This window comes from Drosophila innubila (assembly GCF_004354385.1).
Source record: "Drosophila innubila isolate TH190305 chromosome 2R unlocalized genomic scaffold, UK_Dinn_1.0 1_C_2R, whole genome shotgun sequence".
In the NCBI taxonomy this organism is placed as follows: Eukaryota; Metazoa; Arthropoda; class Insecta; order Diptera; family Drosophilidae; genus Drosophila; species Drosophila innubila.
Window position 1 is genome coordinate 12,608,691 of NW_022995374.1, and position 22,170 is coordinate 12,630,860.

Sequence of the window (22,170 nt, forward strand, 5' to 3'; positions counted from 1 at the left end):
AGCTCCCGTAACCGTTTTGTGGTTGCCGCCAGACATCGGCGACAATTAAACGACTGCGCTGCCGACGGCGACGCAAAGCAGCTGCCCCCACATATATTTTGCCCACGGCAGAGACGTCAGTCGGTTCGCACTTTTCATTAGCTCGCTTCGTCGCTGGCATTCTCAGTTTCTCGTCGTCGCTCGTGGTAGGCAGAACAGCCAAACGCAAAATCCTCCGCAAGGCAAACTCTGACACGCTCTCGTCACTGTGTGAAAGCTCAACGGGCACGCCCCACCCACCACCACAGACCAAGTCCACCCCCGGCCAAGGACTCGCTACGCGTGTTTTTCGCAGTGTATTTAATAAATAACTAACCAAACCAAACAAAACAGAAAAAAAACAAAATGAGCAGTAAGTTTTTACTTCAAGAATCAACAAAGAAGCGTGCATAAAAGAAGTGACCACAAAAAAGAAATGAAATGATAAAAAAGATAAATAAATGAAAGTCTGTCTGTGTGTGTATGTGTGTGTCTGTGAGTGTGTGTATTATGCATGGCGACTGCAACTTTATCGCAATTAATAAAAATATTAGAAAATTTAGAAGAAAAAAAAGCTGCAAGCAAATTGCATTCTCATATTTCATAACTCATTCAGCAGATTTGCAAATCAAGTTTCATATTTTGTTATTTGGTCCGCTGTTCATTCAATACATGTGTTTGGGGCTAGTAAATTGCGGGGACGACCTTTACTGACCTTCAATAGCATTTGCCTAGTCGCCGCCTGTGCGTGTATTTAGTCTACATACACACACACACATACATAATGTATTTATGTCTCTCTGAGTGCATGTGTGTGCTTGTGTCTGTGTGTGTGCATTGCAGAGCATTAAGATTTCTTTAAAAACGTCAGTTGTTTGTTTATAAAGAGGATGCGCGAATTTGCCAGAAACGAAATGTTGACAAACTGATAACGTGCATGTTATGTGAGCTTTGACGCCAGCAGAGAGCCAAGCTTACACTAAAGAGAGTGGGAGAGGGAGAGAGAGTGGTTGGGAGAGCAATTGCAAGAGCGCGAACGATTAGAGGTTGACAGTTATACATTTATTGGACTGTAGAAAGAGTAGAGATTAAAGAGCGAGTGATGAAGGTCAGTGCCAGTCCTGTTGTTGTTGTCCTAGCATTGATTAGAGCAAGTCGTGACCCACTAATAGAGCAAACTAACTAGTACATTCATACCTGACGCCAGGCAACATTCGCTTATCAACAAGATTACATTTTCCGCATATAATTGACATTTTTATTTTTGCTAATTTTCACACGCGTCTAATCATCTTTTGACAGGCATGAATCGACGAGGAATAATCTCTCAAATTGGGTATATAAAATACTGTTATAGATGTAGAAATGGGCTATTTATAGAGCATATTTAGTTATATATATACTTTGTATATATGTATCTGAGAGATAGACACACGCAGTTTATGGCCGGCGACAGGCGCTAACAATTTCACAATTTTAATTTTCAATTCTCAAGAAATATCACGAAAATCTTTTCCACACATTGTCTTGTTGTTTTTGGCAAAGAGTCTGCTGGTAACGCCCACAGTTTAAAATTAATTCAGGAAAATGCCAAACAGACAGACACACGCATACATATGCTTTGTATCTGTGTGTGTGTGTTGAGTTGCCCGCATAAATCATAAGGAAAAAAATATTATATGCTTGAGATGCTGCTCCAGGGAAAACTGCTGTTTGCTGTTGTTGCTCCCTTGCTGCGTTCTCTGATTGAATTTCTAAAAATGTATCTGCGTATCTTTGTATCTGTATGTGTATCTGTATCTGTATGCCGCCTGCATGCAGCAGGCACTTCTTGTCGCGCTACAATTTCATTTCACATTTCCTGGCTATTTTTAGTGGCAAATACAAAAAGCATACATATACAAGATACACTAGAGAGCGACAGAGAGGGAGAGGGAGAGTAAAAGAGGGAGAGCTAGATCCCAAGATTGACGTCGTATAACTCGTTTTGGGTGTTGGCATTGCATTCGCTGAATTTCGCCGGTTGCCATCCGTTGTCGTCCATTTGCTTTTAGCCACTTTTGCCACGCCGGCTGCAACAAATGTGGCATTCAGTTGCCATGCCACTCTGACATTGGCAGCGATGCATAAAACGGGTTTCCGTTTCCATTATCTAAAAGGAGATTGTAGAAGATTCCCTAAAAAATTCAAAATTGGAGAAAAAATTATTGGGAACACTAGGAATTCTGTAATATGAAAATTAAAATTTGGAAACTAAAATTGGATAAAAATGTGGTTAATGTTGTAGTAGCATAAAAAAAATCGTGTGGTTTTCATTCAAATATTTTGGCTACTTTATTCGATAATTAATGAGTTAGATTTTTCTAATATTTTCCAATTTTTTAACCACAGACATTTTATTATCTGGATTTACTAGATACTTTTTTATTTCTGAACTATTGGTTTTTGTAATTATTAATCATACGCGGAATTTACATTAGGTACCATTGAAAATATCCAGATGTCAACTTACTTGCTCCTCTACCTATAACATTCCACTTTGCCGTTTCAATTCATAAGCTCGTTTCATTCACAGTTCATCGCAATGAAGCTGCGCCTCAATGAGCATTTACCGCTTTTGTGTCAGCTTCTGGTTTTTCTCTTTCTGTTTTGGGCACGACCCCGTTGTCGACCCTTTGTGCTCGCGTTTTATCAGCTTGCTTTATTGTGCTCCTCGTATACGCAGCTGATAAAGGGAAAATGAGGGGGGAAGTGCGCTCAAAAGCGCAGTCGCCACTCTTTGAGCTTTCGCGTATTAAGAGAGCGCCGCTTGCAGCTGAACGAGCTTTAAGCTAAGAGAGAGCGAGCAATATTTGGCTTTGAGCTAAGAGTCGATTTCTACACTGCAAACAATTTTAAATCAGATTAGTCTGTAATTTCTTTTTAAGCCATAAGTTAAGCAATATTGTGTATTTTAAGACTTTGATTCTTTTATTTTGTGATGTTTCGTGACAATTTGACGAACTCAACAGTTGTTTTTAAAAATCAAATGACGAAAATGTGTTGTTTATTTAATTTAAATCCAAAATTTATGACATTTGCCTTGAAAAACGGTTTTTCTAGAATAATTCTTTGAATTTTTTTTTTTTGTTGTGACATGAATTTATTATTTTGTTATTGTTGTTAATTTGTGCTCGCATCCGGTAAGTCACGAAGTTATTAAAAACCATTCTAGTTTCGTCCAAGTAAATGATTTCATTTTTATTTTAGGCACAACAGCTCATTGCACACACAGTATCTTTAAAATAAAAGACAAGACTGAAAAAAAAAAATAATAATAAAAAGAAGTCGCATTTTTTGCACCCACACACCCATTAAATACGTCAGATACATTTTGTACATGCATATATACATTGTATATCATGTGTGTGTGTGAGACAACATAAGAGCGCCACCTGCCGTTTGGTGGCTGAAGCTGTCACCAATGCATTCAGCTGCTGTTTCCGTTATTTTGCTGCGCCTCCGTTTCAATTTGAACACACAGAAGGTAGTTGTTGTTGAAATTCATCTTCTGTTTTCTTTTTGTTGTATATATTCTATAACGCGCTTTCTAATGCTAAATAAACCCCAACGACTATTTAGCTACTCAACAAAACAAAAACCCAACAACAAATCGAACTAATCATTGATATTTTTAACACAAACTAAAGTTAGTTCAAACAACATGTACAAAGAATTTATCTGATTGTAGCATTAATTTTCCACAAATTTGTCTATAATAAATTGGAAAATAAATTTATAATTTTCTATAACAACTATAATGATGAATTTTATTTTATTTTAATTCCTTTTTTTTAACTATGCATGTTTAATTTAAAAATATTTTTAATGCAAATATAGATTAAAATTAAGAAAATTTAAATTGTAAATAATGCCTGCTAAAATTAGCTTCAACTTGTTCAACTTTTATTTATAATATTTAATTTCTTTTTGAAATTTTGAAAAGTTCAAGTAAGTTTTCAAGACAGATATTGTTTATATAGAAATATTTTCCATCTGTAAATAGTCTTAAGCTAACCCATAAGAAAATTTACGAAAAAAAAATAAGATAAATGACTTCTGACATAGCTCATGATTGCATAGCGCCAATGTTAATGCTTTTTTTCTGCCATGCTGCGAATAATAATTCATTTTGATTACGGATTTATATACTTTATGTTGTATATAGTATATAATTTTGAATCCATTTGAATGCCAACAACGCAATATAGAATTTTCTTTATAAGCAGATGCGCTTCAGTAATGTTTGCTCTATTTTTGTGCTGATTTTCTTTATTTTTCGCTGCGCTTTTTTTTTTGCAAATTCAAGAAAATAGCCCAAATGGGGCCTGAAAATTATACGAAACATTGCCAAAAACTGTTGCATGCGACCGCCGCGTGCCCCGCCCACAAACCGTTGACGCAGATGCCGCACACACACACTCATCGCATTCGCTGAAGATCTCACTAGATCGTGTATCTATATATATAATGGATTCTCCCACTGCCTGTTTATTTATAATCCATAAAACTGCCTCTGCTGCGAATTTTTTTGAATGCCGAACTAATAGAAGAAAAGCGAAATGAATAATGAAATGAAAGAATGGAAAAGCTTGCTCTATTGCCAAGCTGCTGCATTTGTAACTGTATCTGTGTAACATATCTTTGTGTCTGTGTATCTCACTTCAAAAACCTATCAGATAAATGTTGAATCTTGCCTTTACTGATCTGTCAATTTTCTTAAACACTTTCTTCACAGAGTTTGCTTGGGTTACCTTGACCACAAATGACACGTACTCGCTGGGCGCCTTGGTGCTGGCACATTCGCTGAAGCGAGCTGGTACCGCCCACCAGTTGGCGGTGCTGGTGACGCCCACCGTGTCGGAGGCGATGCGGGACAGACTGAAGGACGTGTACAATGTTGTACAAGAGGTTAATGTACTCGACTCACAGGATGCCGCCAACTTGGCGCTTCTCTCCCGCCCCGAACTGGGCGTCACCTTCACAAAGCTGCACTGCTGGCGTCTCGTGCAGTTCGAGAAGTGTGTCTTCCTCGATGCAGATACTTTGGTAAGTTATTTCCTATATTTTCCATATATTTTAAATCATATCTTGTATGCTTAATTCTTTTTTTTATAGGTACTGAAAAACTGCGACGAGCTTTTTGAACGCGATGAACTCTCGGCAGCTCCAGATGTCAGCTGGCCCGATTGCTTCAACTCCGGCGTGTTTGTATTTAGACCCAACGTAGAGACCTTCAACAAGATCACAGATTACGCCGTACAGCACGGCAGCTTCGATGGCGGAGATCAAGGACTTTTGAATCAATATTTTGCCGATTGGGCGACCGCAGACATTAAAAAGCATTTGCCCTTTGTCTATAATGTGACTGCATACGCTTCCTACTGCTATTTGCCCGCATTCAAACAGTAAGTGTTGAGTAACGCATTAAAAGCAATATAAAACTGATAATACGAATAGTAAAAATATGAAAATTGGGCACGAAATTCGGAAAGTATGAATAGGAATATATTAAATAGATAAAAAATAAATATTTGAAAACCAAAACTAAAAGAATAAAGGTTTCACAAATAGATTTGGAAAATTAAAAGAACCTGAAACCAAAGTAACTTATTAAAAATCTCAAGAATATTAATTTAAAATTTTGCACTTTTTTCTACTACTCTATTATTTTTTAGTTAAGCTTCAAAAAACATATTAGAATCAATTGAGAATTTTGTAAACTAGATTGTACGTAATTCTTGTACTCTTATTTTTTTTGTCTTATTTAAGTTTGCTTGTTTTTATTTCTTATTTTTTAATTTTATCGGAATATCCTTAAATTTAATTTTCGAATTTTGTACTATAAAAATGTGTTAAGTTTAAACTCTTTTATTTGCTTTTAGGTTCAGAGATAAAATAAAGATTTTGCATTTTGCTGGCAAACTGAAGCCCTGGTTGATACAGTTCAATTCGGAATCGAAAATCGCAGCCACGCCCAGCGATTACGCCCATGCCCAGGATCTTATCCAACAGTGGTGGAATATCTTCTGTGATAGTGTGCATAAATCGCTTAGCGATAATATGGTAAGTGCTATACAGAAGCCTAATCAAAACTCACACATACTTTCAGTTTCAAGTTTTTCAAGTCTTGAGTCGTTTTGTTTCGTTTCTGAACTCGTCCAAAACTAAAACCTAACCAAAATCTGTCGTTTAAACTTAATCTCTGCAAATGCTACGTAATTTCGTAATATCGTAACTCCGCAACGCAAAAGCTAATTGAAAATATGCCGGAAAGTGTTTCCAGTGATAAATGCGATAGTCCTCCAAGCGTTCAACAAGAGGTAAGCTGATCCAAAGCCAGCACAAAATTGTAGAACGCATCAAATATTGTAAATACGGTCACAGGTCGTTTATTGTACAGATTTCAAATATATATATATATATATTCATAATTTTATGCACATTATTCATATCGTTGCAATATCTTTATTTTAATTTATTTATTTATTCACTCGCCAAAATGTAAATAACAAACAAAATGTTGCAAGCAATCTTTTGATGACCTCGTTATATTTAGTTGTAGTTTATTGCTCTTTCTCTATCAATTTTCACTATTATTATCTTTTCTTTTTCCATTGAATCTATTCTGTTTTTAGTTCGATTTTAAAGTTTACTTTTGCTGCACTCAATTGCCAGTCACGCCCCAAATTGTCCTCCATTTCTCGTTTATCTTCTTGTTTTTACTAGACAGACATTTTTTTTACAGTGGAATCTTATTGTTGTTGTTGTTTTATTCCTTGTGTATCTGTATGTGTGCGTGTGTTTGCATCTGTGAGTGTGTGCGTGTTTCTATCTCTGTTGTTGTTCTTTTTTTGTGTTCTCGATTTTGCATCGATTTGGACGATTGCCAACGGAATGTTTAGTTAGCCGACGTCAATAAGTATATTGAAATGATCCGAATGGCATGCAAATTGGGTTCGCCAATTCATTAAGGCGTCTTCTATTCTTTATTTTTCTTTTTTTTCAACAATTTGCAAATGAAAGTAGCTGTACACAATTAGAAGAATAGTAATCAAATTAAAATGCCAAAGCAGTTAAGTTGCATTTCCATGTAACAAATAAATACATATGTTTGACTAGTGCTCGATGAAAAAATGGAATCTTTCTAATTAATTAAGTCAATTGGACAGCATTCAAATTTTAGAGTGATCATCTAAATAGTAACTACGACCTACAATCATTTTCTGTTCACTGTAGCTATAGGGCTATATATAATTATTAACTATAGTATGTAAACAGATAATGCTATCTTCTTTGAAAGTTAGTGCATCATTCAGCTTTTATTCATATGAACGAAATTTGAATTTTAGGGTGATCATGCACTTGTAAATATAGTTGATAAAGTGAGGATATAGTATTTCTTTGTAGCAGTTGTATTTTTTTTATCTATGTTTGTATATGTTTCTTTTGTTCGCTAACTTTTTATTTCATTTTTTAATTTATAATTTTATTGAAGTTTTGTTTTTTTTTTTATAACTTATTTATGATTTTCACTTCTTACAATGCGCATTCTATTCACGCCAAAAAAAAAAAAAAAATCAAATTACCATGCCAAAAAAAATCACAATGCCAGTGTCTTTGCTTAAACATAATCACTCCAACGAGCTACACTGAATATCAATACGATATGGATAGCTATTACCAACATCATTTGGAGCAAGAACAACAACAACTGCAACGACAGCAATATGTGCCAGAAGTGCGAGAATATCGTGATCCTTGGGCAGATTACTATGAGCAAGCAGAGAGCCAATGGAATGCGTCTGAATCGCAAAATGAATATGAGAATCAAAATGAAAATGAAAATGAATTTCCAACAAATGCAAATGCTGCCCAGATTGAGAATTCATATGAGGAGAGGTGGCAAGCGACGAGCCAGAGCGATGCAAGCAGAAGTGACAGTCCCAGACCCACATCACCACCACCACAACCACAAGCACCTCAACCACAAGCACCTCAACCACAAGCACCTCAACCATCGCCACAATTACCACCCACTGCCAATGAAGTCTCCATAGCAATAGATGTAAATATCAATGTACATGAAACTGAGCAATCATCCAATACCACCCACCAAGAACAATACGAACAACATCCAGAACAACACCAACAACACCACCACCACCACCACCACCAGAACAGTACAATACAAAGCACGTTACACCACAGTCAAGTCGATGCAAAAGAGGATGAAGAAAAAGTTGCCGATGCAGATGAGGTAAAAGAAATGCGATTGGGGCAAACACACATGCGGCACATGAGTCACATGCACCACACAACCACTTGAAACCACTTGAAACCATTTGAAACCATTAGAAACCACCTCTTACTTCCGCTCCCTTTGTCAGTTGGTGATTTCATGTTATCTCACATCGTTTTGATTGCACTCTGTCATGTACATCGTATCCTAGAAACTCTTGATGCACTTTTAAAGTCGACTCGTCTTTGTCCTGTGTCCTGCGTCCTACTTTCTGGTTGTCTACTGTCTATTGGTTGTCTCTTGTAGTTGGCACATTTACTTGGCCATCATCACACGTTGTTTTCATTGTCATTGTCATTGTCCTTTTTCCATGTCCTGGGCTTCTTCATCTTCATCATCGTTATCGTCATTGTTATCGTTACTGCTGGCTCGTTGCTGCCGTTGCTAATCTGGCTATAACTGCATTTGCTGATTTATTAGTTACAAGTCGTCTCTTCAACTTGTCGCAAGTGGCACCATAGCTTTCTTTTTTTATTTTCTTTGTTGCAGTTGCAAATAGAAGTTATTTTAATTATTACAATTCATTTTATCTCTCTTTTTCGATAAAAAAAAAATAAAACTCTTATAAAATAATAATTAAAAATTAAAATTTTTCTCTATAAATCACAATTTAACTCTTATCAATATTTATGATAAAATCAAAAATAAAAGTTATTTTCAAATTTAATTTAGTTTTGATTTTAATTAAAGACACACATAAAATCATAGTTAAAATTGAAACAAATTTATTTTTTATTTTTATTTTAAAAATTAAAAAATAACTTTTTTTTTAAATTATTTATATAAATTGCATATAAGAGTTATTTCGGGACTCTAAAATAAAAAAATTGAAATTTTATTATTATTTTATAAGTTTTTAATGAAATAAAAAGTGAAGATAAAATTTATTTTAATGCAAAAAATCAGCAAATAATTTGTATTTTACAATCTTTATTTTAAAACTTATAACCTTTACGGTCCCTGCAATCAACAAACCATAAGCACACACACACACACTCACTCGCACATATACCCATCAAAATGGGGGCACTTTATCTGCATGCACATACTCGTAGTAATCTGCCACAAGGATAGCGCAAGGACAACGGCAGCTTGCAAAGCGGGCAATGCACTTTTTCTTACATATTAATCATACGCCATGTTGTACCAACAAAACCAACTAACACTTTGCCTTCTCCCCGTTGGTAGCTAAATAAATTAGTTAATATTATTTTGCATGTCTTGTATATATGTTGATGTTGATGTTATCGTTATTGTTCGCGATATTCGTATCGAATTGAGTTTTTAATACAACTTGTTGCCTACTTTCAGGCTGGTCTTGCCGGCGCCTTGTCTCAGCTGCAAATTGGCGTTCAACGTACCCCAGAGCAGGAGCATTACGAGAATCTGATGCGTCGCCAGTGCTGGGAATCGGGACAGATTGATTATTCGGGCGCCGATTCGTTCGATAACATTTGGAAGAAGATCACGCAGACGCTGGAGGCGAAGCCAGAGCCAAGTGCCGATCAAGATCAAACTGGTAGTTCATAGATACAACAACAAGCAGAACAAAACAAACTCACAACTTAAAAAAGAAGCAATTAAATAAAACAAATCGTTCGTTAAGCGTCGTTTTGTTGACATCCCCACTTCACAGACACCCACACACACACACACACCCAAACACACACACAACCCGACCTTACACCTGTTTATACACCTCGCACATTCGCACACTTGAGTTACATTAATCATTGCAACATGGGCAACAAATTAGTAGCAAGTGCTGTCAACTGGCATGAATATATATGCAATACATTTAATTATCATACACACACACACACTCACAGTCGCACACACACAGCAGAGTTTGTGAAAAAAACGTTCTGAAATTTTAATCAAGTTTTCAAATCAAACTTTTTTACACTCGTTGCTGCTGTCGTCGACGTCGCATGTGTGTGTGTGTGTATGTGTGTGTGCACACGTTATACACTTATTAAGCACTTGACTCAGCCACAAAACTTTTACACTTCATTGTATTTTAATTGAAATTTTTCTACATTTGCCCCTCTTCAGTGCTCAGTGCAGCGTTTTGTGGCACGGACTTTACAACTCATGCGCAACACCCCACCCTTCTCCTACCCATTTTCCTCTCCCTCCTCCTACTCCTTCTCCTTCTCCCAGAACAACCAATTTCATTAATTAATATATATAAATATATATTTTTATAGAAATCTTAATAAAAAACCAAACTAACTCAAAAAATATGCTGTGTGAATTTATGTGCCTCAGTCTCTGATGTGTGTGTGTGTGTGTGTATGGGCTTGCCTATGTGTGTGTGCGTGTGTGTCTCTTCACTCTCAAAACGAGTTGAACGTAAAACTTTTTGTTCAGACACTTTTTTCACAGCGCAAAAACAAACATATATATACTTTGTTTCTTTAAACTTTATGTTGTAATTTACACAGAAATATTGTCTACAAAAATATTTATTCAAGAACACAACACAAAAAAAAAAGAGAACAACAAAAACTCTTTGATTAATCCCAAAAAAATTGTTTTAAATGTGCATTTTTATTTTAGTTGTAAGTTTTGCATTTCGTTAGAAACAATAATTTCTTGTATTTATTGTTTTCAGTTGTTTACTTCTAAGTTCGCTTTCGTTCTGCACCTACTTCTCTCTCTCTCTCTCTCCAATCAATCAATCAATCAATCACTGAATGAAATCATCATACGGATTTTTAGCTGCATTTTTGGGGTGCCACAGTCAATCATTCAATCAATCAGCAATTTTTTAATGCTTGCCAGCTAAACCGTTTACCATAAACGCATTTTCCAGATATCGATAACGATAACGATAACACATTGCTAACACAAACTGCAATCAAGCTGCTTGAACAAAGTCAACCTGCAACGCCTATAAAGAAAAACAGCCTCAGCTCAAGTCCCAGCCCAAGTTTAAGTTCAAGTGCAACCACTAAAAAGCGGTCAACTGCAACGGAGCCTGCAACATCAGCAGTTGCAACAGTTGCAACAGTTGCACCACCAGCTGCCGCAACTAACAAACTTTCAACTAACGCACCGGATGCTGAGCCAGAGCAACAGCAAACAACCACGACGACAACAACAACAACAACAACAACGACAACAACAACGACTACAAGAACGACAACAACAACGAAGCCACAACGTGTCCAGACGGCGATGCAATCAACGCAACCACAGCAACCACAGTTGCAACCACAACAACCACAGCACATTCTGTCCAATGTTGCACCCACAAAGCCGATCCGTCAGAAGACGTTGCGTAAGTTCAAATAACAATTACTGCAACTTTTGTTGCACTACAGCTGCCTGCCCCAATTTGCGACGCAGACGGGCAAGCGACTGCAACTGCAACTGGAGTCCAACAACGAATCGCAAACTCAGCCAGAGCCTGTCCATGTCTAAAGTACAAGTGCAAGAGTACAATAAAAAACAAAAAACAATGAAAAGTACAAAAAAATGCTGTAAAATATTGCTTAAAAACTAAAAAAAATTATGTGCTTAGATATAAAATTAATAATACTCGTAATACCAACTGCGCCTTAGATGAAGCTAATTTGCAATATCTTAGCCTAGGTAAATTTGAGGAAAATTGCTTATAAATATAGCAAAAGAAATAAATAGAATAATATAATTTACCTAAAAACTTAACCAATAAATATGCTGACATGTTAAAAAACTTACATTAAAAACTGCGCCTTAGATGAAACTAATTTGCAATTTAATGAGCTATGATTATACAAATTAATTGAAAAAAAAAGGTATGAATGAAAATTCACAATGAATACGCTTAAAAACTGCATAGCAAATGTAAAAATATATATGAAAATATTAGCCTAGGTCATTGAGTGAAATAATAAACATGTACGAAATGTCTGAAAATTAAATAACAAACTTATAAAAGAAATAATAAAAAACAACTATAAATACTTTACAATAATTTAAATAAAATGATAATGATATCAAATGAATATAATTTGCAATAATAAAGTTTACAAATAAAAAAATAAAAGATAATTATTAAAAAGTGTGCCTAGGCTAAAGAAAGAAACAGAGAGAAACTGTTAGTTATGCTCTAAAGTGCTTGCAACATGCATAGATAAATTAATTGCCACACAGACACACAGACGGACAGACAGACAGACAGACAGACAGACAGACAGACACTTTGAGTGGTCCAAAAATTGCGCTACACAAACAAATTACTCACATATTGCACACTCTATTCCAACAACCACTGAACCACTGAACCACTCAACCCTTTTGAAGAGCTGCTGACTTCCGCTGACATTGAGGATGGCAAAGTTGAGTTTGACAAGTCGACAGGTGCCAGCACCCAGTACAAGTTGATTGAGGGTGGTTATGAGATGATCATTACCACTCCGCAGCCGAATGGTACAGTGAAGACTCAGGTGAAGACCTTCTGGGATCCCAAGCCGGTGAGTGCCGATGATTTGGCCAAGGAGCAGGCCAACAAGAAGATCATCAAGCAACGTTTGGGCAAGGAGATTCGCATTGATGAGAGAACCACCATGTTGACACGTGCCATCGAGGGCGGTTACGAGGAGGTGTACACCACCGTCAATGAGGATGGTACACGCAGCATGCGCACCAAGACCTTCTACGATTCGGTGCCCACGGAAATCAATGAGAATACCAACACCAAGGTGAATAAGCTCAAGAAGAATGTGACCCGCAAGTCTTCAGTGGATTCCACAGACTCCACGGAGTCATCCTCGCGTCGTGTGGTGCAAAAGGTGCAGAAGAACATCGTGCAGAATGTGAACGATCAGCAGTCCAATTATCGGGAGGATACAACCATCGAGGAGACCCGTCGTGTTAGCCAGAACATTGAGATCACCGAGAATAATCGCACTGTGCGCAAGAATTCTCTGCAGGAGCAGAGCATCAAGGCTGTCACCCAGAGCACCAGTGATGCTGGCAAGAAGAAGAAGAAGACCAAGTCATCGGCACCACCACCACCAGCTGACTTCCTCCAGAACGATACCACAAGCGTGGCCTCCAAGCGTGTTCCTGGAGGCGTTGAGTACACCTACTCAACCGAGTTGGAATCGGGCAAGACAATTACCACCTCGAAGACCGTCTACGAAGAGGAGGAGGTGGAGCTCACTGAGGAGGAGATCAGGCAGTATAAGAAGACCCTCAAGGATGCCGAGAAGCACAAGAATGTCACCAGCACCAAGAAACTCAAGTCCGAATCGGGCACCAAGAAGATCGTGCCATCGGAGAATCCCGGTGATGTCACCACCGTGGAGACCATCAAGATTGAGGGCGGCACCGAGTATCATTACACCACTGTCACCGCCGAGGGCATTGTGAAGAAGGCAACCAAGACTGTCTACGATCCTGTGCCCAGCTCCAAATCGAATCCCGATGACACCGACGAGGAGGAGATCATCGAGGAGTACGAGGAGGAAATCATTGAGCCCGGCGAGAAGACAGTCAAGACCATTGAGACTGTCAAGCAGTTGCCCCACAAGTTCGAAGGTAATTCTACATATTAAACTAATCAGTTTTCGATAAGTTATTAAATTATGTCCAACTTTGCAGAGGAAGTGACCATCACCCATGAAAAGAAGGAGAAGAAGATCAAGAAGTCCATGGTCATCAGCCAGTAAAGCTCTCGTGTCACACAACAACACACACAACCAACACACACTCTCACACAAGCTAGCTTTCGATAAGGCATCAGTTTGGAAATTATGGGTACCCCTAATATATATCTCAGTATCTCAGCGCCCTGTTCAGCTATTTTCGAGTAGAGAGAAGTCTTTTTGTAAAATCTAAACATAACAAAAGCAATTTGTATTACGTTTAAAATTCTATAATTCATCTATGATTCAAAACTAACTTAATAATAGTCTACAATTTGTTTGTCAATAAACTGTTTTGAGTTGAGTTTTCTTCAGTTTCGTTTGGATTTTGTCTTGGGACTTTTCACAGATTTTCCCTTGCGACAGATCAAGCACAGTCCAAAAATCGGCAATAGTATTAAAGCCAGAGCAATGGCAATGATGTCCAGCAAATAGAACTGATACCAGGGCAGATCCAACCCAGCTGATACCATATGAGGCGCTCCACGATGCTCGATAACATAATCGATCCAGAACATGGCCGTATCCATGGCATCCAGGGGTCGATTCCGGAAGATTTTAGAGGCTTGTTTCATGTTGTCTCTGTACTTGGGATTCTCCAGGAGCTCAGTCAGGGAATATCTCAGTTCCTCCTCCGTAACTGTGCGATAATTAACACCTAGAGCAAATCCAGCAACCTGGCCCTTCTTTATATTCAACTGTTGATCTCCATAGACGGGCATGCCGAGCACAGGAACTCCATAATGTACTGCCTCCTGGGTGCCAAAGAGACCACCATGAGAGATGAATACTTTGACATTCGGATGGGCCAAGATGTCACTCTGAGGCATCCACTTTTGGACCATAACATTCGCGGGAAGATTGGGCAACTTTTCATCCTCAAACTTCCACAAAATTCGCTGCTTTAGGCTGCCGAATACGTCGAGGAAAATCTTCAGCTTTTCCGGTGGAAAATCCGCGCTGCGCACTTGGGAACCTGCCAGGAAAATCCACTGAAGTTATATTGGACTTTAGGTCAGTTGAACTTAAACTTACCCAGACTGAAGTAAATAGCTCCATGTTTGGCTCCATCCAAGAACTGTTGCAACTCATTAGGCAAAGGCTTCGGCTTTTCAATGTGAAGTCCTCCAACTTGGATCATATTGAATGAGATGGGTCTTGGGGTTTCCAGAGGCATATAAGAATTCAGAAGAAAAGCGGAGATATTTCGCTCTAGCTCTTTGATAGTTGGTATTGTGTCGAACTTATCGGCAAAGTGTTTCTTCAGGATCGCATCCTGGGCAGGATAATACCAGACAGCCCGCATGATGTCATCAGTGATGCAGTTAAAGACGCTGTCAATGCGTTCCATGAGAGACATACGATCTGTGTAGGGTCTCCATCCATGGGGAACATAAGACCAGGGAGACATAATGCCGGTTAATGGACTCAAGTAGTTGGCAAACCCAAAGGTCGAGATTGTTACAGTGGGTATTTGATAAAGATGACCCAAAAAGAGTGCACCCTCATTAAAAAATTGCTCCACCAGAAGTAGATCATATTTTCCGACCTTGTCCTTGGCGTTGATAAGTTTCAAAACTTCCGGCTGTTCAAAGGCGAACTCCGTGCTCTCCAAACCCATGACATAGGCCATTTTAATGAATGTCAAAGTTGACAAATCTGACATATCCAGAATGGTTTTAACATCTGACATGCCCATAACTGTAAATGTATTGTGAATAAATAACTAAATAAATATTTAAATTCAGAAATTCATTTATCGACTTACCTGTGGGCCAAAAATTGTATTGCTTTATAAGAATTTCCGTATAATTCGACCCCAAGTTTTCCTTGGCCAGAGAGAAGGGTGTAATGAAAGTCACCTCATGTCCCCGCTTCACCAACTCCCTGATAATGGCATTGGTCATCATAAAGTGACTCCTACCAGGAAAGAAGAAGGCGGCCAAGATTCGTGAACCAGAAGCGATCTCCAAATGCTGAAGGGCCAAAAGGCCAAGAAGCAAGACTTTCCACGCACTTTTCAGTTGCTATAGGTCAAGTCAATGATAAGTAAATATTATTTCGTTTATCATCTGTCTATGCGTTATCTTATCAAATGGAACAGCTGCTGTTTTTTTAACTTTTATATTCCACCTTATCTCTGCGTGTCGATTACACGTTCATTTTATCACCTACGAGGTATTTTTATCATTATTATTTTACGTGAGGGTTCACCTGTTGCCAAGTACCAGCTTTAAAGTTAAGTCATAGCAGACTTAATGAATTAATTTTTGTTATTTAGTTAGCTAAGCAAACCTTGTGAAAATTTCAAAAATTATTTTACTTTTGTGCAATTAATAAATTGATCTCTCAATAAATATTAGAGTTGTCTAACCGCTAATCACTATGTCTTAAAATTTTAATTATAGCATGTAGATTTACAATTTTAAGATGGTTTTGATAATCAGAAAAGTCTCCTAGTCAGTCATTCTCAGCTGTCGCATTTGAATCGTTTTTAAACGTTTGGCCAATCAGCCAAAAACAGGTTTACACTTTTGACTTGATTAACATTCATGCTTTTTCTATATTTAATCTCGACTATTTTTAAACATTTTCTATGTTGTCTAACAAGTGTTAATTTTAAGCAAATTTGTACTCTATTTATTTTAATTAAATTTATTTATTTTGTCACACTCTCAAGTATTTTACTTACCATTTTGAAGGTCTAAATTTTTCACGAACACAGATCGATCGACTGTTCGACGTCGCGATTCAAAGAGAACTGAGGGAAACCCAACATAGAGATCTCTCCTCATTAATTTATGTGAGCTTATCAGCGACGTGCCTCTGGCGAAATTCTCTTGTGAAATTCAGTTCGCGTTTTTATATACCCATTGAATTGATAGGATATGCTGCATTACATATTAAAATTTATGGTATATCGGCAGCTAAAATATGAGACAGTTTCTTAAAGTAATGTAATACTAAACTTCTAAGACAGTTATTTAAAGTAGAATAATAATTATCACGTATTGAAAATTTATATTATTATATTATTATAATATATAAATTATATTTTGTGTTTTGCCTTCAGTATAATATAAAACACAGTAGCTATTAGTCGCTTATTTTATTCAATTCAATTTAGAATATTCGCGACTCTGTAATAGCTAAGCAAATAACAACTTTTAACAGGGTAGCTACTAATCGAGCACTGTTATCTAAACATTTTTTTGTTTTGATTATTTCGAATTATGCGTTTTATTGATGACTTGCAATTTTTGAGTTGTACGAAAGGTGAAAAAGCGGAGAAGATTCAATGGAAATTTTAGGCAGAGATAGACAAGACACGTGTTGTCAATTGATCAATACTTGACGGACAGAAGCAATCGACAAATATATTGTCATATACATATACTTTGCGAGTGTTGCCTTTAATAATTCCAATGTATTTAAATCACGCACGGCAGAGTTTCAAGCCAGCTGATCGCTGATGTACTCTATTCAATAGATGGCGCTTTAAGGTGGAGTAACATCGCAAAAGAAAAATCTACTATTTGGTTGAATGTAGTATTCAACTTGTTTATTCTTTTGAAGTAATTCTTCTAGTTTCGTTTGGCTTTTATCTCGGGACTTTTCACAGATTTTCCCTTGCGACAGATCAAGCACAGTCCAAAAATCGGCAACATTATTAAAGCCAGAGCAATGGCAATGATGTCCAGCAAATAGAACTGATACCAGGGCAGATCCAACCCAGCTGATACCATATGAGGAGCTCCACGATGCTCGATAACATAATCGATCCAGAACATGGCCGTATCCATAGCATCCAGGGGTCGATTCCGGAAGATTTTAGAGGCTTGTTTCATGTTGTCTCTGTACTTGGGATTCTCCAGGAGCTCACTCAGGGAATATCTTAATTCCTTTTCCGTAAATGTGCGATAATCCACGCCTAATGCAAATCCAGCTGCCTTACACTTGTTAATATTCAGATTCTGATCCCCATAGACGGGCATGCCGAGCAATGGAACCCCAAAATGTACTGCCTCCTGGGTGCCAAAGAGACCACCATGGGATATGAAAACCTTGACATTCGGATGAGCCAATATATCAGTCTGGGGCATCCACTTTTGGACCATAACGTTCGAAGGAAGATTCGGCAACTTTTCATCCTCAAACTTCCACAAGATGCGCTGATTTAGGCTGCCGAATACGTCGAGGAAAATCTTCATCTTTTCCGGTGGAAAGTCCGCGCTGCGCACTTGGGAACCTGCCAGGAATATCCACTGAAGTTATATTGGACTTAAGGTCAGTTGAACTTAAACTTACCCAGACTGAAATAGATAGCTCCATGTTTGGCTCCATCCAAAAACTGTTGCAACTCATGAGGCAAAGGCTTCGGTTTCTGAATGTGAAGTCCTCCAACTTGGATCATATTAAATGAAATGGGTCTTGGTGTCTCCAGAGGCATGTAAGAATTAAGAAGAATGGCGGAGACATTGCGTTCCAGCTCATTAATTGTTGGCAACGAATCGAACTTATCGGCAAAGTGTTTTTTCAGAATCGAATCGTGCCCAGGATAATACCAGAAGTTACGCAAGATTTTCTCAATCAAGCAGAAGTAGACATTATCAATGCGTTCCATGAGAGACATACGATCTGTGTAGGGCTTCCATCCATGAGGAACATAAGACCAGGGAGACACAATGCCTGTTAATGGACTCAAGTAGTTGGCAAAACCAAAGGTTGAGATTGTTACAGTGGGTATTTGATAAAGATGACCCAAAAGAAGGGCGCCTTCGTTATAAAACTGCTCGGCCAAAAGGAGATCGTATTTCCCTATCTTATCCTTGGCATTGATAAGATTTATCAGCTCTGGTTGCTCAAAGGCGAATTCCTGGCTTTCCAGACCCATAACATAGCTCGTTCTAAGGAATGTAAATATTGGTACATCTGTCATATCCAGAATTGACTTGGCTTTTGTCGTTTTGAGAACTGCAAAAGTTTTGTAAGCTTATAAAATGATGATTTAATATGATTTACCGACTTACATGTGGGCCAAAAGTTGTATTGCTTCAGAAGAATTTCCGTATAGTTCGACCCCAAGTTTTCCTTGGCCAGAGAGAAGGGTGTTATGAAAGTCACCTCATGTCCCCGCTTCACCAACTCCCTGATAATGGCATTGGTCATCATAAAGTGACTCTTACCGGGAAAGATGAAGGCGGCCAAGATTCGTGAACCAGTTGCGATCTCCAAATGCTGAAGGGCCAAAAGGCCAAGAAGCAAGACTTTCCACGCACATTTCAGTTGCTTTAGAAAAATAAATATATTTCAGCTTATTATCTGTCTATGTATGTATTTAGTTACTGATATATTGAGCTGTTTTATATAGCATCTAACAGCTGTTGGTTCTAAGTGAGGGCAGTTCACATAATCTAATTTAATAAAATCAATTTATCGCATATCACATTTACAAGTTTTTTACGCACCATTTTGAAGGTCAAAATTTCTGTTTTAGTAACGTAGCTCGATCGACCGCTCAACGTCGCGATTCAGAGAGAACTGAGAGAAACCCGACACTGAGCACCATCCTCAATTAATATGAACTTATCAGCGACATGTACCTTGTGAAATTGATAGGGTATTTACAATTGTAAATAGAGGAAACTACGAATTATATTTAATATTTATGAAGCAAGCTGACTATATTATTTGTGTTAAAGATATTTTATAAAGGTAATAGCCGATTAAAACAAAATTGACTTCTTAAAAATGTTAAAATTAGATAGTTTTCTTTATATTTCGTAGATAATTAAGTCTGTCATAAATCAGCAGCTAAGATATTTTACCTTTTAGATCAATAATAGTTACATATATAGTGTTAATCATATTACAGGGTAACATCTAGTCGGCATGCAATCTACAAGACTTATTTTTATGATTATTACCAATTAAGTGTTTTATTGATAGTTCCTAAGTTTTAGATTGGTGTGAACAGTGGAATTACATATTGTTTAAATAGTGCTCCATCTGAACATTTTATCAACGTTTCTGTTATTTAATAGTAGCTAGTTTAGTTTGACTTTTGCTTTGACATTTTTTACAGATTTTCCCTTGCGACAAATTAAGCATAGTCCAAAAATCGGCAACAGTATTAAAGCCAGAGCAATGGCAATGATGTCCAGCAAATAGAACTGATACCAGGGCAGATCCAACCCAGCTGATACCATATGAGGAGCTCCACGATGCTCGATAACATAATCGATCCAGAACATGGCCGTATCCATGGCATCCAGGGGTCGATTCCGGAAGATTTTAGAGGCTTGTTTCATGTTGTCTCTGTACTTGGGATTCTCCAGGAGCTCAGTCAGGGAATATCTCAGTTCCTCCTCCGTAACTGTGCGATAATCCACGCCTAAAGCAAATCCAGCTGCCGTTCCCTTTCTTATGTTAAGATATTGATCCGCATAGACGGGCATGCCGAGCACAGGAACTCCAAAATGTACTGCCTCCTGGGTGCCAAAGAGACCACCATGGGATATGAAAACCTTGACATTCGGATGAGCCAATATATCAGTCTGGGGCATCCACTTTTGGACCATAACATTCGATGGAAGATTGGGCAACTTTTCATCCTCGAACTTCCACAAGATGCGTTGTTTTAAACTTTTGAACACATTGAAGAAAATCTTCATCTTTTCCGGTGGAAAATCCGCGCTGCGCACTTGGGTACCTGCCAGAAAATTAGTTAATGTTATACCTATGCTTGAAGAGGCTTTCTTTAACTTACCCAGACTGAAGTAGATAGCTCCATGTTTAGCTTCATCTAAGAAATTTTGCAACTCCTTAGATAAGGACTTCGGTTTCTCAATATGTAGTCCCCCGACGGGGATCATGTTGAATGAAGCGGGTCTTGGGGTTTCCAGTGGCATATAGGAGTTCAGGAGAAGGGCGGAGATATTTCTTTCCAGCTGTTTGATCGATGGCAGGGAGTCGAACTTGTGGGCAAAGTGTTTCTTCAGGATCGCATCCTGTGCAGGATAATACCAGAAGGTGCGCAAGATTTCCTCACCGAGGCAGCTGTAAACATTGTCAATGCGTTCCATGAGAGACATGCGATCTGTGTACGGTTTCCAACCATGAGGAACATAAGACCAGGGAGACACAATGCCCACCAATGGACTCAGGTAGTTGGCAAAACCAAAAGTAGTGATAGTTACAATTGGAATTTGATAAAGATGACCCAAAAATAATGCACCCTCATTGAAAAATTGCTCGGCCAAGAGAAGATCATATTTTCCGATCTTGTCGTTTGCATGGATGAGTTTCAAAACTTCCGGTTGCTCGAAGGCGAAATCCGTGGTCTCCAAGCCCATGACATTGGCCACTTCTATGTATTTCAACGTAGGTATATCAGACATATCCATAATAGTCTTTGCCTGCGTCATTCTAAGAACTGTAAGCGACTTTTTAGTTAATTATAAAATGTGGAACTGAATCGCCGACTTACTTGGCGACCAAATGTCGTATTGTGGTAGTAGAATTTCCGTATAGTTCGAACCCAAGTTTTCCTTGACCAGAGAGAAGGGAGTTATGAAGGTCACCTCATGTCCCCGCTTCACCAACTCCCTGATAATGGCATTAGTCATCATAAAGTGACTCTTGGCAGGAAAGAAGAAGGCGGCCAAAATACGTGAGCCAGAAGCGATCTCCAAATGCTGAATGGTCACAAGGCCAAGAAGCAAGACTTTCCATGCACTTTTCAGTTGCTAGAGGTCATGTCAATGAGAACAAATTGTTATAACTTTTTAATTATCTATCGGTCTATTGCGTATTCAATCTATATGTCGTTGGTAATCAACAGTTTTGATTCAAGTGTTTTCTCTTATCTTTGCGACCTCTTAAGAATTACATTAACTCATGAATATTGGGGATAATATAGAAAATTTTTGTCCAATGCTGGGTCAAATGAATAACAAATCAGTACAATTTTTGTATTTGTATTTTTATTTAAGATAGTATCGCGAAAATGGCTCGATAGTTATGTCCTAATTAAAATATTTTATAAATTGTCTTAATTCTGTTAATTCTTTGTATTAAACACTCTTTATATATTTTCATTTTGAATCTAGTATTTTTCGAACCATTGTAAAGATCGCAAGTTTTCACTTATTACGAATCGACTGTTACAGG

General features: G+C 37.9%; 4 protein-coding genes across 9 annotated transcripts; 2 read left to right on the top strand and 2 right to left on the bottom strand.

Annotated features, from left to right (window-relative positions):
- Positions 1-240: 240 nt before the first annotated feature.
- LOC117785772 (glycogenin-1) lies at positions 241-9,924 on the top strand. Of its 4 annotated transcripts, XM_034623993.1 has the most exons (7): positions 241-391; positions 4,796-5,106; positions 5,176-5,465; positions 5,943-6,123; positions 6,312-6,380; positions 7,673-8,317; positions 9,671-9,924. In XM_034623993.1, exons 1-7 carry the CDS (start codon positions 385-387, stop codon positions 9,887-9,889), a joined length of 1,722 nt encoding a protein of 573 aa, XP_034479884.1. In that variant the 5' UTR covers positions 241-384; the 3' UTR covers positions 9,890-9,924. The 4 variants fall into 4 exon arrangements, with proteins under 4 accessions (XP_034479884.1, XP_034479886.1, XP_034479885.1 ...); XM_034623995.1 differs by lacking the exon at positions 7,673-8,317; XM_034623994.1 differs by lacking the exon at positions 6,312-6,380.
- On the top strand, positions 249-14,302 carry LOC117785777. Its single transcript, XM_034624005.1, has 3 exons — positions 249-391; positions 12,653-13,891; positions 13,955-14,302. The coding sequence occupies exons 1-3, from the start codon at positions 385-387 to the stop codon at positions 14,020-14,022; spliced, it is 1,314 nt and encodes a 437-aa protein (XP_034479896.1). The 5' UTR covers positions 249-384; the 3' UTR covers positions 14,023-14,302.
- LOC117785774 (UDP-glucuronosyltransferase 2C1) lies at positions 14,213-22,139 on the bottom strand. 3 transcript variants are annotated; one of them, XM_034624001.1, is made up of 5 exons: positions 22,122-22,139; positions 21,488-21,746; positions 20,768-21,433; positions 20,086-20,710; positions 14,213-14,349 (listed from the first exon to the last, which is right to left on the bottom strand). In XM_034624001.1, exons 1-5 carry the CDS (start codon positions 22,122-22,124, stop codon positions 14,310-14,312), a joined length of 1,593 nt encoding a protein of 530 aa, XP_034479892.1. In that variant the 5' UTR covers positions 22,125-22,139; the 3' UTR covers positions 14,213-14,309. The 3 variants fall into 3 exon arrangements, with proteins under 3 accessions (XP_034479892.1, XP_034479890.1, XP_034479889.1); XM_034623999.1 differs by lacking the exons at positions 20,086-20,710; positions 20,768-21,433; positions 21,488-21,746; positions 22,122-22,139 and adding exons at positions 15,034-15,699; positions 15,767-16,025; positions 19,467-19,549 and having other exon boundaries at positions 14,288-14,974; XM_034623998.1 differs by lacking the exons at positions 20,086-20,710; positions 20,768-21,433; positions 21,488-21,746; positions 22,122-22,139 and adding exons at positions 15,034-15,699; positions 15,767-16,025; positions 16,691-16,836 and having other exon boundaries at positions 14,288-14,974.
- On the bottom strand, positions 17,534-19,584 carry LOC117785775 (UDP-glucuronosyltransferase 2C1-like). The gene is made up of 4 exons (XM_034624002.1): positions 19,467-19,584; positions 19,029-19,287; positions 18,307-18,972; positions 17,534-18,247 (listed from the first exon to the last, which is right to left on the bottom strand). The coding sequence occupies exons 1-4, from the start codon at positions 19,467-19,469 to the stop codon at positions 17,583-17,585; spliced, it is 1,593 nt and encodes a 530-aa protein (XP_034479893.1). The 5' UTR covers positions 19,470-19,584; the 3' UTR covers positions 17,534-17,582.
- Positions 22,140-22,170: the final 31 nt, after the last annotated feature.

What these genes read in the sequence shown, in the direction of transcription:
- LOC117785772 (XM_034623993.1), top strand. An exon ending in TCCTCGATGCAGATACTTTG is followed by an intron (nt 5,107 to 5,175) that starts GTAAGTTATTTC and finishes TTTTTTTTATAG; the next exon opens with GTACTGAAAAACTGCGACGA. An exon ending in AATCGCTTAGCGATAATATG is followed by an intron (nt 6,124 to 6,311) that starts GTAAGTGCTATA and finishes GCAACGCAAAAG; the next exon opens with CTAATTGAAAATATGCCGGA.
- LOC117785777 (XM_034624005.1), top strand. An exon ending in GTTGCCCCACAAGTTCGAAG is followed by an intron (nt 13,892 to 13,954) that starts GTAATTCTACAT and finishes CCAACTTTGCAG; the next exon opens with AGGAAGTGACCATCACCCAT.
- LOC117785775 (XM_034624002.1), bottom strand. An exon ending in ATACAACTTTTGGCCCACAT is followed by an intron (nt 18,973 to 19,028) that starts GTAAGTCGGTAA and finishes AAACTTTTGCAG; the next exon opens with TTCTCAAAACGACAAAAGCC. An exon ending in AGCTATCTATTTCAGTCTGG is followed by an intron (nt 18,248 to 18,306) that starts GTAAGTTTAAGT and finishes TATTCCTGGCAG; the next exon opens with GTTCCCAAGTGCGCAGCGCG.
- LOC117785774 (XM_034624001.1), bottom strand. An exon ending in AGCTATCTACTTCAGTCTGG is followed by an intron (nt 20,711 to 20,767) that starts GTAAGTTAAAGA and finishes ATTTTCTGGCAG; the next exon opens with GTACCCAAGTGCGCAGCGCG. An exon ending in TTAATTTGTCGCAAGGGAAA is followed by an intron (nt 14,350 to 20,085) that starts ATCTGTAAAAAA and finishes TCGCAAGGGAAA; the next exon opens with ATCTGTGAAAAGTCCCAAGA.